Source organism: Chrysemys picta, chromosome 14, assembly GCF_011386835.1.
Source record: "Chrysemys picta bellii isolate R12L10 chromosome 14, ASM1138683v2, whole genome shotgun sequence".
Classification (NCBI taxonomy): Eukaryota; Metazoa; Chordata; order Testudines; family Emydidae; genus Chrysemys; species Chrysemys picta.
In genome coordinates this window covers 15,555,315-15,572,197 of record NC_088804.1, presented here as the reverse complement: position 1 = coordinate 15,572,197, position 16,883 = coordinate 15,555,315, and the positions used below count along the sequence as shown (strand labels likewise).

Sequence of the window (16,883 nt, the reverse complement as noted above, 5' to 3'; positions counted from 1 at the left end):
AGATTCCATAAATCCACCGAACCACCCAGAAAGAGACATAGATTTCAGAGAAATAGGGATGCCCAACCACCCTCTGTGACCACCTATCCACAGTTTGAATCCTCCTGCACCTCTGTATTGACAGATGTGCCTATTAGCACACCTCTCCCACTTTGGAGACTGCCTTGCCTGTTTCCAATATGTTTGGAAGCAGTTCACTACTGATAAGTAGGTAATAGAGGTCATAACATTGGTTAAACCATCCATTTTATGTCACTCCCTCTCTTCCACCCCCTTTCCCCATTCTGCTTCAGGGACCCCCTCTCACAAGCTTTTATCGAGACTAGAAGTGAATTTCCTTTCAATTTAGGAGCTTATAAACTCAAGGGATTACGTATTTCCTTGTACCAAAGAAGGACACGGTGAAGACCGAACTAAGACTTCTAAACAAGTTTGTAAACTTGGTAACTCTGGCAGCTATAATTCTTTCACTAGAGAAAGGGGATTGGTTTTTAACCCTCAACCTATAAGATGCCTATTTTCATATAAAGATTCACCCATTGCACAGGAAATACCAATGTTTCACTGTAGGCCAAGATCATTTCGAATACTGAGTGCTGCCCTTTCCTCGGTCTCAATGGTGTTCTCAAAAGTTCTGTCAGTAGTGGCTGCTTTCCTCCAACAAGAAGCGATCCTAGTCTTCCTGTACCATGGCAACCATTCCTACGAAGCAGTGCTGTCTTCCATCCAGATAGCCCTTGCTCTGTACCAGGAGTTGGGTCTGCAGCTTAATGTAAAAAAAGTCCATATTAACCCCTGTACAGGAAATACAGTTTATAGGGGCATATTTGGATTTGTTGACAGCCAGAGACTACCTTCCTTAGTCAGATTTGTAACCTTGTCAAGTCTGGGATGAGCAATTCAGGGGACCGTTGAACCACAATAGGAATTCAGTTCCTGGGACACATGGCAGCTTGTACCTTTGGACCAATCATGCAGGCCTTCTGCTTCCAGGGTTGGCTCAGAATGACCGATGTTCCAGTGAGAGACCCATTGGATAGACAGGTGACGGTTTCTCTGTGTGAGAAACTTCTTAGACTGGTGGAAGGATCAACTCACTGTCTGTGCGGGCGTCCCTTTCCATCGCCCAGCCCCTTGAGTGACTGATGCATCACTGTTGGAATGGGGAACTCACCTCAATTTGTTGGAGCTCAGGACTGTCAGGAATGCTTTCCTTCATTTCCTACCCCTCATCAGGGCAAATCAGTTAGGGTCACAGCAGACAACATATCCTGCATGTTCTATATCAACAAGCTTGGAGGAGCAAGATCCTCCTTCCAGCGTGCCAAACCCATGAAGCTATGGAATTGGTACATAGCTCATCAGATCCAAATTTCAGATCTACCTCCCAGGTATTCAGAACAACACAGCTGATGTCCTCAGCAGACACTTCTCACAGAATTATAAATGGGAACTAGACACCCAGTTTCTCCTCAGCATATTCATAAGATGGGGGCTACCAGAGGTGTACCTGTTCCTAGAGGTCGTGAAGAGAAAGTATTCTCTTTTCTGCTCAAGAGGGGATCTGGACCACCACTCCTTGGAAGAAGGGTCTGTTCTATGCATTTCCTCCAATGCTGCTGATACTGAGGGTGATGAAAATGATCAGACAGGACAGAGCCAGAGTTATCCTTATAGTGCTGACCTGGCTGAGACAAGTTAGGTACCCATACCTGTTTCACCTATGTATCCAACTATCATTTGAGCTTCCGTCCATTCCTCATCTCCTGCTATAGGATGTGGGTCGCGTGCTTCATCCCAGCCTAGCAATTCTCTGCCTTACGGTGTGGCTCCGCAATGGTTCATGGGGTTAGAATCTGCCTGCTCTACATAAGTACAACAGGTGTTAGTGAATAATAGAAACAGATCAACCCACACTACTTACTTGCAGAAATGGAAGAGATTGTTCCATTGGTGTTGTCGTTGTTGCCTCCTGCCTGATTCAGTGCCACTTTCAGTCATCCTGGATTATCTGTAGGATCTAAAGAAACCAGAGTTATAAATTAGTCTGATTAAGGTCCATTTGGCCACAATATCAGCCTTTCATCCTCTGGTAGAAGGATTCTCTGTATTTGCTCATCCAGTATTGTGTAGGCTTATTAAGGGTTTGTGGAATCTCTGTCCACAGACTAGAAACCCTGCTTTAACCTGGGACCTCAACCTTGTATTCAGTGACCTTATAAGATCTCCATTTGAACCACTGGCAACCTGTTCTCTGTTACATTTATCTATGAAGTTGGCCTTTTTAGTAGCCATCAGCCAACAGCCAACCGCTGTTCCTTAAATTCCATGTAGGCTGTTGGATCAGGGAGATTGAAGCCTTGATGGCAGAACTCCCCGTTTATAGTGTTCTTTAAGGACAAGGTGTCTTTACATCCATACCCTAAATTCTTACCTAAGGTTCTATCAGAGTTCCACCTTAATCATTCCATTCATTTTCCAGGGTTTTTCCCAAAGCCACGCAGTTTTCTACATGAATTCTGTTTACATGCCCTGGCTGTTAGAAGGGCGTTGGCCTTCTACTTAGACAGGATGAAGAAATTTAGGAAGTCACATAGGCTCTTCATTTCCTTTGCGGATAGATCAACAGGGTCCTTGATCTCTGCTCAGAGACTATTGAGATGTATATCTGGATGTATTGTTTCTTGTTATGATGTTGTGGGTGCTCATTCCCCCCCCAAAGGGTGTTAGCATATTCAGCCAGATCTCAAGCAAGATCTACAGCATTATAAAAGAATGTACTAGTATCTGAAATATATAGAGCCGCTACATGGGTTTCAGTACGTAGTTTTCAAAACATTATGCCTTGATCCATTCCATCAGATCTGATTTGGCACTTGATTCTGCAGTACTGTCTTCAGTTTTGAACTGTTCTGAAGCTGCCTCCTCCATCTGGGAATATTGCCCCAAGTCACCTGAGGTGGCACACTCATAGGAACGCTATTCGAAGAAGTTGTTACTCAGTTTGTGTACTAACTGTGTTTCTTTAAGATGTGTCCACCTATGGGTGCTCCACTACCCGCCCTCCTTCGCCCTCTGCTTCGGACTGTTTCTTATGGGTAGTTGGGTGGACAAAGAATTGAGGGTGGTTTTCCCACATGCTATATAGCCTCGGTATCTGGCAAGAGGAGGCACAGGGCCCATGCATGGTCTGAACGGACACAGCTAACTGAAAATCTCCAATCAAAGGTTTGAGAGGTGTATGTGCCCCTGAAGTGGAGCACCCATAGGAGGACACATCTCAAAGAAGCTCAGTTACTCCACAAGGTGAGTAATTTCTTCTTTTCCATGCTCTTCTGATTTTTTTAAAAAACAAAATTCTTAGCTATTCTTACCTTGGCTTTGTTTTAATCAGTAATTGCAATTGTATTGGTTATGAATGTTGTAGCTGTAAACCTATAGTGTGAAAAGCTAGTTTTGTGTTAATACAACATTTCTGAAACCTTTGTAAATTATTTCAGATTTCCTATGGGATGAGACCAACTGCTGTTCCTTAAATTCCATTGTCTGAAACAGTGTGCCTAAATATTGTTTCTTTTTTTGTCATAACTAACTTTAAAATGAATTACTCCATTCAGCCCAGGTGTAACTTATTGGAAATCTGTAGCCATCAGAGGAGGTACATAAAATGTGAATTTGGCCTGAAGAATTTAGGGCCACTCAGAAAGATAAATCGACAGGTGTGATTATGTGCTCTGTCTCTTTAAGCCGTCTTTGTGTCGTCTTGATTTTGGACTGTTCCGAAGGCCAATGTGACCCCTCCCCTCAGCTTAGACAGCCTATCCCTGGCTACGTATGGGTGTCTGCTCTTCTAGAATTTCTGCAGCACTCCTCTCCTGACCCAAAATATACCTCTACTGCCCTCAGCATGCCTCCTACAACAGGGTTTTCATGGCAGCCTTACTAGGGTTGCCAACTGTGTAATTGCACAAACTCAAACACCCCTGCCCCGCCACTTGAGGTGTGGGAGGGATGTGGGCTCTGGGCTGGGGGGGTGGGGCCGAGGGGTTTGCAGTATGGGAGGAGGCTCCAGGCTGAGCCTGGAGCAGGGGGTTGGGGTGCAGGGTGCAGGCTCTGCGAGGGAGTTTGGGTGCGGGAGGGGGCTCAGGGTTGGGGCAGGGGGTTGGGATGTGGGAGGTAGTTTGGGGTGTGGGTTCCAGCCTGGCGGTGCTTGCCTTGGGCTGCTTCCGGAGGCGACCGTCATGTCCAGCTCCTAGTTCCCCTGCCTGTAGGCACCACCCCCACAGCTCCAAGTGGCTGCAGTTCCTGACCAATGGGAGCTCTGGAATCTGCGCCGGTCACTTCTGGGAGCCACTCAGAGCCAGGGCACATAGGGAGCCTGCCTTAGCCCTGCTGCACCATTCACCGGACTTTTTGCGGCCTCTTAAAATCTTCCGGATTGGTTTCAGTAGCCACCAGAAGATGGATTCCAATTCCAGGAGATTCCGGACAGTCTGGGAGGGTTGGCAACCATAAGCCTTACGTAGGGCCATTGCTAGGGGTATTCTCCCTAAGCCAGGTAATCTTGTCCCTTTGTGCTGTCACATCAACATAGGGGAGCCTGGCTTGTGGGGAGGTGACCTCATATGGGAAAAATTCTGTTTTTACTTACAGCTGTACCCTGTAATGTGTGGTTTGTTTTGTGTTGTGCTTTGTTTTGTGTTTGTTTTTAAAAATGGGCTGGGGACGGGGGACAGAATTTGCCCCAAAGTGAACAGTTAAACAGTGAAATAATGTGGGGTAACCAAGCTGTGTGATCATTAACTTCTTGTGTGGGTAAAAAAACAACCACCACCATTTCTTTTGAGATTAGTCATACATTTTTATTATTTGACAGGTGCTGAAGAGAAAATCCTTGGGGAGTTTAGGGAAACATATATCCCAACTGCTCCTGATTTTCATCTACAAGCAATGATCCAGTCTGCTGGTAAATTGGTCCTCATTGATAAACTTCTCCCAAAAATGAAAGCAGGAGGCCATAAGGTGCTTATCTTCTCTCAAATGGTGCGCTGTCTTGACATCCTTGAGGACTACCTTATACATAAAAGGTAGAATGCTACATATTTCATAAACTCTGTGTGCTGTTCTCAACAGGGATATCTTTTTGATAAATGATTGCAACCTACTGAAATAAAAATAAGCAAAGTTGGTAACATTCTTATATAGACTTGGCATTACATATATTTAATAACCTTTATGATGCCAATTTTATTTAGGACCATAGTTGTATGTTGTTTTTTTCCATACTTGCTGTACAAATTAGCAATTACTCACAACTAGGAATTCAGTATCTTGTATCAGTATCTTGATTTCAATTCACATTGTTTCAATTGTGATATTGTTTAAAAATGTGTATAAAAAGATGTTCCTTGTTCTGTAAGCAAATAATACATAGACTAGTGCAGCATCTGAACAGGTTGACTCTTCTTTTGAATGCCATAGAGGTATGAACTTGTTTGGCTTTGCTCTTTGGTTAGAATTGTCAGAATTAATGCATGACAACAGGAGCATGACTGACTGACAAAATGCCTGTGGATTATCTGCTGTGCCATTTTATGTCTGATCAGCAAGGAGGAAAAAGGCTTGTGACGCTTTCTGCTGACAATTAAATACAAATTTTGCAGCTTACTCCACTTACCAACTGCAGAGAAATGTTTCTACGGTTTAAAGTGTGGGAGCAAAGCACATATATTTTGATATTACAGCAAGAGTACAAGAGTCTTTGTAATTATAAAAGTTAAGGAAGGAGCAATAATTTAACTAGGTTTAGGTTTAAGGAAAACATAGTTTCACTGGTGCCTCTTGAAAGACTTTTGGGGGGGGGGGGTGACTTTATTCTTGTTCCAGTTTTGCTTGATCTTGAGAGATTGCTAGAACAAAATTATTAGTTTAATAGAAATCGAGCCTATTACAGTTAGGCTAATGTTCAACACTTTGCAAAAAAAAAAAAAAGGTAAGCTAATCAAATGTAAACTAGGCTAAAATGTAAAGAAAGACTAATTTATTTTTAGAAGCAGTACTTGTTCACAATCCAAATACTGGTTTGTCAAGTGACAGTTATCTAAACATTGCTTTATACTGATTTCCCAATAATACCATATGTGATGAGACAATTTAGCATATTACATTATGAAACCAAAGTATGTTATAATTTGCACTCACTTTGTGTGAGCCCTGTTAAAGACTTGAAATGTGGTAGACAGCTCCAGAGGGAGGGGTAACACATGCATGGGAATTTGGGGGTGGAGCCCCACTGCCTCCCATTCACCAGCCAGAGGAAAATGGGAGCTGACTAACTCCTTGTCCTCCCCCTCGTTAATTTAAACTTCTGCCTGCGTCTTTTGGAGCCTCTTGTCACATTTTGCTGCTCTACCCTCCGTTCCTGTAATTGTAGCATAGGATCTATGTTTTTAGCATGATCACGTGTTTTGGTGTGAAGGGAGTTTTTCCTGTTGGGGCCAAATTGTCAGAGGCCTGATGGGTTTTTTCACCTTCCTTGCAGCATCATGGAGGTACAGTTTAATTAAATAGACATAGGATTTAGAAATCAATACTAGTCATTTGTAGGAATGTTTAATTTGTCACAACTTGCAACCAGTATCCGGTATGGCTAAAGGCCAAATGGCCAGCTCCCACAAGTAAAAGAGACATGAGATTTCATTGGTGGACCTCAGGCCTATGGGAGAAGGAAAGACCTGAAGGTCTTTGCAGACCAAGATTTCACTTTTGATACCTTCTCTGGGAGTATGAGAGATGATTCAGAAGTGTGGGCTGAGTTACGGTTTATATGGTGGGAGCCCTGTAATCCCCTTGTTGGATCCAATTAAATGCCTGGTGCATGCAAGTCGGGACAGATAGCACACTTCCCCAGTGTTAAGGTAAGAAAGTTGCAGCCAGCCATATAAATCCATCCCTGTGTTTATCTTCATTCACCTGTGTATCTTTATCAGTGCTGTTCATGAGAGGTAAGTAGAAAGCAAAGATAACTTTTTTGTATCTCCATTGTAGATAATAGATTGTTTTTCTAAACAATTTCTTTTGCACTTTCTAGGTACTTATATGAAAGAATTGATGGGAGAGTGAGAGGAAATCTGAGGCAAGCTGCTATTGATCGGTTTAGCAAACCAGACTCTGATCGGTTTGTGTTTCTTCTGTGTACCAGAGCTGGTGGATTGGGCATTAATTTGACTGCAGCTGATACATGTATAATTTTTGATTCTGACTGGAATCCTCAGAATGATCTCCAGGTAAATTCATTTGAGGTTATAACTGGAGCATAAAAAACACCATGCTGTATATTTCAGTAAGAGTATAACAGAACTTTTTTTAACAAAAAGATTACAGTATACAAACAGAGGATCAACTGTATTTGGCTGGGCTGTCTCTTTGATAATCACAGCTATGTTTTTCCACCCCACTTTCTATAATTGTCTTGAAATCTGAATACAAATGTAAATTTTGTAAGGCTTTCTCCTTTAACTTTTCCTGTTTCTCACCCCCAAAATGTTCAAAATAGACTTTTTCTGTATTCATTTAATAAAATGAGTTCTTCGCTTAAATCATAATATATTTGCAATATGTAAAGTGCAACACAGGTAAACTGTTAGTGAGATTATAAAACTCTGAAGGTTTTGAGGATATCACAGAACACAGTGGGGACCAATTTTACTCTCTCATACACTAATTAATTCAATAAATGTTAATGGTACTGCTCTGGATTTAGAATAGTAGAACTAGAGAAGAATTTGGGCCTATGCTAAAGTTCAGTTACTTCTGTGATGCTCACAGTGTTAGAGAAGGAATATGAATGACTTTCAGAAACTATCCACACACACAAACTGCAGTGGAAAGCCAGTGGCTATTCATTATCAGTGCAGAAAAATTGTGTAAATAATAGAGAAAAGTTAATAATGTATATGAAGTGATGTTGAAGTGAAGAAGTAGATACAATCATGGAATTATAATTAGAGGTATTGCATGTAAGAATGGGAACAAAGTGTCTCCTTAGTTACATGATGCTCTTTAGATTACCGCTAGGATTTGGCATACAGTTGTGGACACTCTACTGCGTATCATATAGAATAACTGAAGATTGCATCAAGAGGACGATTTAGTATATAAAAAGGAATTGTAGGGGGTACACAGAAGCGAGATTTGAAATATGTACAAGTTCAGAAAACTGAGGTTATCCATTAAGGACATAAGGGAAGAAAGAGATGATTCTGTTAATACAAGTAGATAAAAGAATAATGCAAAGATGGAGAGATTTCTCATCACTTATTAAAACTAGAAATAATAGATTAAAATTGAAAGTAGAAACCTTCAGCTTAGAGTAGCACAAAAATGTTTCAATTGTAAGATCCCCTAGAAAATGGACTGAATTTAAGGAAGAGGAAGTGGAATCAAAATCTCAGAAATCCTCAAGTGACTTTTTGTCTAGCATCTGTGGAGAGATCAGTACTGTGAAAAATATATACATAGAATTCATTTGAAATAAATAACATATCATGCAACTTAGACCACTTCACCAACATTCTGCCTACTAATCCATCTTTCCAAGACTACTTCTAACTTTCCAAACCTCTGCTCAATTTGTACAACTTCCATTTAAAAACATTGATTGTTTTCAAGTTGACTGTCCCTTTAAGATTACTTTATAGCAGAGCAGGTTTCTTAGAAGAAGGAATATAGCTTGCTCCTACACAAAAATCTAATTTTATTTTTGTTCCCTCTTTCAAAGGCCCAAGCCCGTTGTCACAGGATTGGTCAGAACAAAGCAGTGAAGGTCTACAGATTGATAACTCGGAACTCATATGAGAGAGAGATGTTTGACAGAGCAAGTCTGAAATTGGGTCTGGATAAAGCTGTTTTACAGAGCATGAGTGGAAGAGAAAATAGTGTTGGTGGTGTATGTAGACTTCTTGTTTTTGGCCAGAATAACTACCATTTTTAAAGCTACTTTTGTAATTGCAAGGGAACAGCTTAATTAATTTTAACTTAGGCTTTTTTTTTTTTTTTTTTTAAATGTGTGCATAGCTATGTGATGTTTCCTGATGAAGGCAAAGATGAACATTTGGAAATGTCTTCTAAAGCTTAGCCATAAATTTGCTTTGAACTCTTGCACAGACTACTTCCTCCATCTTTCCTTGTTAAACCAAAGGGTAGATAATTGCCTTGGTGATGTATCTGAAAGAGTGACATATTTTGCTTACCATATTTTTTTTAAATGGCGTAGGCTTTATTTATTTTATTTGTAGAGATTATACCAAACCACGAACCTAGAATCATTAAAATATTATGCTTCAGATTTCACAACATTCGTTACAGATTCCGCAGATCAGGTAGACAGGATTCCTATCTCATTTCCTATGCAGCTTTCCATTTGTATGGAAGAAGGCAAGACTACATTAGCTCCACAATCAAATTTTGATAAAGCATAGTTTAATATTTTTTACTCCACATACATTCTTTAAAAAAAAAAAATCCCATGTAATATAAAACTTTCCTCCACTTTATTTTTATATCCTTCTATATGAGTATAAGCTGTAGCCTTAATACAGGAAGAGTTAATTGAGTTATACTGGTGATCATATACATCTTTAGATATTGATTAAACTGGTGCACAAAGCTATTTTTCCCGAAGTCCCCCATTAATCATTACATTGAATAAAAGCCTTGATTCATCAAGTACTCACTAGGTGCCCAAATGTAGAAGCAAGGTTACATGAAATATGTTATGATATTTATATATATTTAATATAATGGTATTTATCATTTTATTGTTTTTTAATTATAAAAAGGTAGATACTAAATCTACAAATCTGGAAGGCTAACTTAATTATAAAAATATTGGTTATGGAAGTAGGTAGAAAAAATACTGCACATATGCTTATGAGAATTTTTCACCAATTTTTACAACAAATTAAAACAAAAACACTTTCAATAATTTGTACAGATCCAACAGCTTTCCAAAAAAGAAATAGAAGACCTGCTTCGAAGAGGTGCCTATGGTGCTATTATGGATGAAGAGGATGAGGGCTCTAAATTCTGTGAAGAAGATATAGACCAAATCTTGCAGCGCCGTACGAAAACTATCACAATTGAATCAGAAGGAAGGGGTTCAACGTTTGCCAAGGTACAGTAGCAGCAACTTGTTTTCCATTTGATCATGCTACTCTGCCTTTTATTTAAGGAAGTTCTTATTGTTGCTTAAGTTCAGAATGTGAGATTTGTAGAACTTTGTGTCAGTGAAGAATTTCATGGGACTGTTTGTTTTTAAAATATGATGCCCACGTTGCATCTGTTCTTTTGCACGCACACACTTGTCTACTTTCCCTTTTGTGCATTATCCAAGAGAGATTTTGCATGCTGATCTTGCTAGAGAGAGACCTATATGGACATGTGCACATAGAAAAATCTCTGATTGGCATGGTATACGTTGAGTAAATTGCATGCTCAAAAGTATGAGACTACGTGCTGGCAAAACAATAGCTGTGTACTTCTGGTGTTGCTTTTTTTTTTTTTTTTTAAATGAGTACTAATATATTTTTGATAGAGGATGTACAGTTACTGAGAATAGCTTTGCTTTATTCATACACTAAGTACATAAACTAAGACAGTAATTGCAGGTGTAAAGCACATATGAGCAAATAAATGTTGAATGGGATTAAAGGATAACTGTCAGGTTTATACTGGAAATGCAGAGACATCTCTTTATCCATATTGTTTTCTTGTTAGGTGTTTGAAAAGCAAAGCAAGGATGGTTGTATAGAAGAGGAAATGAAGAGCTATAAAATGTCAGAAAAGAAAATGAGGGTGTGGGACAAGGATAGAATTGGGGAAAATACTTCAATACTAATTTCTTACTGGTGCTAGAGACAGCTTTTACATCGAAGACAGAAAGTAGAATATACTCTATGCTGGTTATTGGCAAGGGCCATGCTTGCGCTATTTTATGGCTACTTCTAATTGTATTCATCTAAACCTCTTTGTTTAAAATGATTCCCTTGAAAATAATTTTAAAGCATTTTTTGATTGCAAGAATGAATACAAACAATGTGAATTATCAGAGGGGTAGCGGTGTTAGTCTGAATCTGTAAAAAGCAACAGAGGGTCCTGTGGCACCTTTAAGACTAACAGAAGTATTGGGAGCAAAAGCTTTCGTGGATAAGAACCTCACTTCTTCAGATGCAAGTAATGGAAATCTCCAGAGGCAGGTATAAATCAGTATGGAGATGACGAGGTTAGTTCAATCAGGGAGGGTGAGGTGCTCTGCTAGCAGTTGAGGTGTGAACACCAAGGGAGGAGAAACTGCTTCTGTAGTTGGAAAGCCATTCACAGTCTTTATTTAATGTGAATTATGGGGAGTTATAAACTTTCTCAAACTGGTTAGGCCACTGACATCTAACACTCACTATAGCAGACAGAAGTGTCAGAAATAAAAAGAATGAAAAAGGGTGAGGGGGACAGAAGAACTTAGCTTTCTATGTCTCTCAGAATATGCATGTAGTTATATTGATTGAGGATCCATTTAATCTTATTGTTTATGGAATTAGGTTTCTTGTGAAAACTAGTCTTAGGAAAGAAGAATCAGGAAGCTTAATGCTATCATATCATCTTTATGAGAACAACCAAAAAGTATTTTTATACTTAATTCACCTTTTCTTCCCATGCCAGTGTTATTTGCATGTCTATCTTAGGCATTAAACTGCCCCCAGACTCCTAATCTAAATGACATGGGGCTGCAAATCACAACATTCCCTTAAAGTATTCCATTTAAATGAAATCTCAATGGCCATGTTTACACTTACCGGGGATAGACACTGCTGCGATCGATACAGCGGCGGTCGATTTAGCAGGGCTAGTGAAGACCCCCTAAATCAACCGCAGAGCACTCTCTGGTAGACTCCGGTACTCCACCGGAACGAGAAGATTAAGGTAAGTCAACAGGAGAGCATCTCCCATCGACGCAACACGGTGTAGATACCGTATTAAGTTAACCTAAGTTACGTTGACTCCAGCTACATTATTCACGTAGCTGGAGTGGCGTAACTTAGGTTGACTTACCCCAGTAGTGTAGACAAAACCTATGTAAGATGAAATCCCTATTTGGTGATGTGACCTTTTCAGAGTTCTTCTCTCCATTATACTAAATTAGTCATAGGAATTAAAAGCAGCAAAGACTTCCTAGGGTCATCTAGTCCTTCCTCCCTACCAGTGCTGAGTAGTTCCTTATGTTAAAATGTTTAGTGCTCTGCCTTTCCTGCTTTAAAAGTTATGAGGGAAATACACTTACGAAAATTCCACTCCAGGTCTCTTCTGAAGATTCAGGTGATATATTGAGGGATGATTGTGGAGTCATAGCCATGTCGTCTTTTTACAAAATTGACAAGTTACAAACACTACTGACTCATTCACTTTACATACAAAAATTTAGGTCCTGATCCTGCAGTGGGCTCCATTCAGGTGAAACCCTGTGCCGAAATGGAGCTAAATGTAAAATCAGGGCCTTCATTGGATTTTGTGTACGTGTCCAGAATTCCTTGTATCCTGCCTGTAATTTTTCCTTTGCTATAATATGCATATCAGTGAAACCTTGCTGTATGTCTTGTGTATCCTAAGTTACATAATATGTAGAATAAATAAGCTTTTTAGAAAGTCCATCCAACTTTTTTTTTTAAACACTATTCTGCCTCTCATCTGAAACATTTCAAATGACGGCACCGCACCTTTAAGTTTTCCGGGCTTGCCGAAGAAAGGTAGCAGTGTTTTATAGTTTGGGGTGGCGGTGGTTGGGGAGAGTAGGTCAGAAACTACTGCAAAAGGGAATGTAGGGGGTGGAAGGCTTTAACGATGCATTATGTGAAGGCACATTACAGTTATGATGTGTTAGAGTAGCCTATTCTCTGTGTTGTTGCCTTGAGATCTCTTTGGCAGTCACATGGAGATCTATATAATTTTTACCAAACATAATTCTTAATTAGACGCATGATTGTAGGACAGGTCTGGATTCAAATTGTCTTTGTGAGATTTCTTTTCAAAATGAAAGGTCCAGCTCTCGTTTTCTTTCCTCTGATCTTATGGCATGTTTTTGGTCAAGGATATACTACAGTTGGTTATTTTAGATAGTTTCCTTTTTGTAATGTCTTTTAGAGGACACTGTCCATCTCTTTTCTGTGCGTGGGAATATTTTTGCTGCTGCGGTTCTGCCAGTATTATGTATTTAGTTAAATGTTCTGATCCCTTTAAGGAATTGGAAGTAGCTTCTAAATAGAGAAACCCTTCTAACTCTGCAAGCTCAGTCATCACGTACATGTTTTAGCAACATTTTTAGAGCACAAATCAATAATAATTCTGAAATATTGTTCTCAGCAGTTTATATCTTGTCCACCAGCCAGCCCCTGGCAGTCAGGATGTACTTGCTTAGTGCTTTTAGTCTGTACCAAATTGATGGAGGCTACAATGTTTTTTTTAGCAGCTCCGCTCTTAGTTAACTGCTTCCTTAATTTTCTATAAATTTATGGGACTTTGAAGCATTTTTGATGCACACATTGAACATGAGGGGCTTAGTATTTAAGAGGAATAATTTGGTATATATTTAACATAATCATTCTCTATTACAGTTTTATGCCGTTAATGGAATATGATGTTGTTTACTGCAGGCTAGTTTTGTTGCATCTGGAAATAGGACTGATATTTCATTAGATGATCCCAACTTCTGGCAGAAATGGGCCAAAAAAGCAGAAATAGATATAGATACCATCAGTGGTAGAGTAAGTATTTTTTATGTGTGAATATTTTCATTTGTGTACATGCTTTTTAATGGTCCTTTTTGTCTTTCTCACAATCATGTTGCTCATGTGGATTGAATATTCAGCAGATTGAACTATCCAGTTACCACTTTTGGGAATTAATATTAAAACCTTTGGCCTTTAAGGAGAGCAGTGTTGGATTTATGAAACTTTTTCAACCAACATCTAAACTAATCATCACACTTGTTGTTTTAAATTGACTTCTTTGGTTAGTCAGTGCATTAGTTGGCAGCTTCAGGGCTTTTCTAATGTAAATCTGGTTCCCAAATGGCCCAGGAGACCATTTTAGCACCTAAGGATGGCTGGAACACAAGAGGCAGTCTGACTGCTTTGTTTCCGTTGGCCACAACCCCTACCATGGGCACTTTGGAGTGTGAGAGAGCGCCACAATGTCAGTTCTTCTTTGAGTGGAATTGACATGAGCAAGCACTCAAAGAAGAAAAAACGTACAGTTACCTGCCTTTTGTAACTGTTGTTCTTCAAGATGTGTTGCTCATGTCCATTTCCCACCCTCCTACCCCTCTGTTGGAGTTGCCGGCAAGAAGGAACTGAGAGGGCGCAGGGCCGGCGGCGCCTGATACGCCGCCGCATGGGAGCGCCACTCCAGGGGGTGCCACAGCTGACCCCACGGATACTGCTAAGGCAGAAATATCCGACAATTGTGCACGCGGGTATGTGCACACCTAAAATGGAATGGACGTGAGCAACACATCTCGAAGTACAACAGTTACAAAAGGTAGGTAACCGTTTTTTCTACACAATCCTAACGCTATCCTGTGCTGAAGGAATCCTAGGTAGTCAATTTAAAAATGTCTTTATACCTCCTTTGCATTGCCCAGAGCATAGGGAAGAAACTGGTTCCCAGTACCTATGGCAGTACTTAGTACAAATATAATATGATATTACATCTAGTTTGTAACTAATGTATTGGTCTCATTGAAGGAGTAAAGAATGAAGAATGTCTGTTTCTGTTGCATAAGAATACTATAATTGGTGTACAGCTAGTAATTTCTTTGATTTTTGTGTAAATGTTAATGGAATTTAAAGAGAAATTGCCCTCTCAAAATTATGTCAGGTACTTTTAGAAAATGTTACCAATCATGTCTTAGATAATATTTGTTAAAATTTTACAGAACAGCTTGGTTATTGATACCCCAAGAATTAGGAAGCAAACAAGACCCTTTAGTGCCACAAAAGATGAGCTGGCTGAGTTATCAGAAGCAGAGAGTGAAGGGGATGATAAACCAAAACTCCGCAGGCCTTGTGACCGCTCCAGTGGATATGGAAGAACAGAGTGCTTTCGGGTGGAGAAAAACTTATTAGTCTATGGGTAAAATATACTCTATTTTGTTAAAGTGAAACTCACAACATAGTGTTGATTTCTAAATATACTAAATCCTACTTATGGAATATACTTTTAGTTTTATAAACAAGAATGAATTACAGATCTTAAGATGTAAAATGCTTATGTGCATTTTAAATGTTGCCAAGTGTTGAGACTTATAAACTAGTAAAGTATGAGATACATTGGCATCATAACTCCTTTTCTTTTCCTTCAGTATTTAAAGTCATTTTTCTAATGTACTATTTTTAATTCTCATCCTCCCTGACTGTTAAGAGGAGTGCTTTCAGGAGCTCAGATGAACTGCAGCTCACAAATAATGCTGTCAAACTATAGCAGTTTTTAAATCAGAGTCATATGCATGAGACATGTTGGGGGAATCTGTTTGGGATGGGAGTTTTGTTCTGTACCCTGTGTAAGTATTTCCCCGTCTGAAAAGTTTAATAGAGGAGTGAGTTTTTTCCTCTTTAATCAAAATGTGAGAAACTTGTTAATCCACAGTTTATACATAAATTATAAGTGTTCACTGGAAAGACCTATGCATAGTTAGAAATTGCATAATATAATGCACACGCAGTTTGTGTTCATTTTAAAATCAGTCTGGAAAAACAGGACACAATTTTCAATAAGAGATGCCATAAATTCGGTTTATAAATCCATAATTAGGTATGTAAGCAACCTGATTTTCAAAAATACTAAGCACCCTGCAGTTCCAATTGGCTTTAATAGGAACTTGCAGATGCTCCGCACTTTTGAAAATCAAGCCTACTATTGATGAGCCTAACATTTGGGAACAAAAATCCTGGCCATAGTTTACATAAAGAGAGAGAGAGTGTATGTGCATTTAGCGGTACTGTAATAACCATTTTTGAAAAATCTAAACCAATAATCCATATTTGAGATATACATTCTTCAGAATTTCATTTGAAACAGTTATTTTGATATTTTCATCATGTATCTGAAGCCTGAGTATTTAACAGTCATTTGCACTCTGGTAACTTAAGCTACCGAAGATACCAAAAAAGTGAAAACCACAAAATCTTAAGAAGTTGTTCCTTTTGCAATAATACTCACATACAGATTGCCTGAAAATTGTATTTTAAAAACTCTGCTGGGTGTGTCACTTTGGATCAGGTGGGGTCGTTGGAGAGAGATTTTATCACACGGTCGCTTCAAGAGGCAACTAAATGAACAGGATGTTGAGATAATTTGCCGAGCACTCCTAGCATATTGCCTTGTTCACTACAGAGGAGATGAAAAGATAAAAAGTTTTATATGGGATCTCATCACCCCAACAGAGGATGGGCAAACACGAGAGCTACAGAATCACCTAGGTAAGGAACTGTAATTAGACAACTTGTTGAATGTAAGTTTGTGACATTTTCTAAGTATGTTTAAAGAATAATGTAATGTAATAACTAAAGCAAATGGATTTTGCTGAGGGTATCTCAAAAGGTTGATGGGGAAAAAGGAGAAGAATTTTCTTTTCCAATTCTTTGCTATTGCTGGCTTTCCACAATGGGTTGGTATACTGTATGTAAAGTTAACTTTCCCATTGGTTCCTGCTCATTGAAACCTATTACACTGTGTGCTAACAGTGACAACATGCCGTCTCTCCTTTACCTTTCGGTCCTAATGATGAAATACACCTCTTAGAGATTCCTGTGTGGCAGACCAAGGAGCTATAAAGA

General features: G+C 39.3%; 1 protein-coding gene across 35 annotated transcripts in view; it reads left to right on the top strand.

Annotated features, from left to right (window-relative positions):
* The window catches only part of CHD9 (chromodomain helicase DNA binding protein 9), a 186,344-nt gene that overhangs the window by 122,920 nt on the left and 46,541 nt on the right, over positions 1 to 16,883 (top strand). For 33 of the 35 annotated variants that reach the window (XR_010592546.1, XM_065567062.1, XM_042852265.2 and 30 more), the window contains 7 exons: positions 4,877 to 5,087; positions 7,091 to 7,286; positions 8,780 to 8,947; positions 9,995 to 10,174; positions 13,701 to 13,811; positions 14,984 to 15,180; positions 16,327 to 16,526. Coding sequence is in view for 34 of the 35 variants with exons in the window: in XM_065567062.1 (XP_065423134.1) it covers positions 4,877 to 5,087; positions 7,091 to 7,286; positions 8,780 to 8,947; positions 9,995 to 10,174; positions 13,701 to 13,811; positions 14,984 to 15,180; positions 16,327 to 16,526 (1,263 nt within the window). In the remaining variant the exon portion in view is untranslated. The remainder of the gene's footprint in view (positions 1 to 4,876; positions 5,088 to 7,090; positions 7,287 to 8,779; positions 8,948 to 9,994; positions 10,175 to 13,700; positions 13,812 to 14,983; positions 15,181 to 16,326; positions 16,527 to 16,883) is intronic. The other 2 variants (XM_065567056.1, XM_065567066.1) reach the window with 1 other exon arrangement.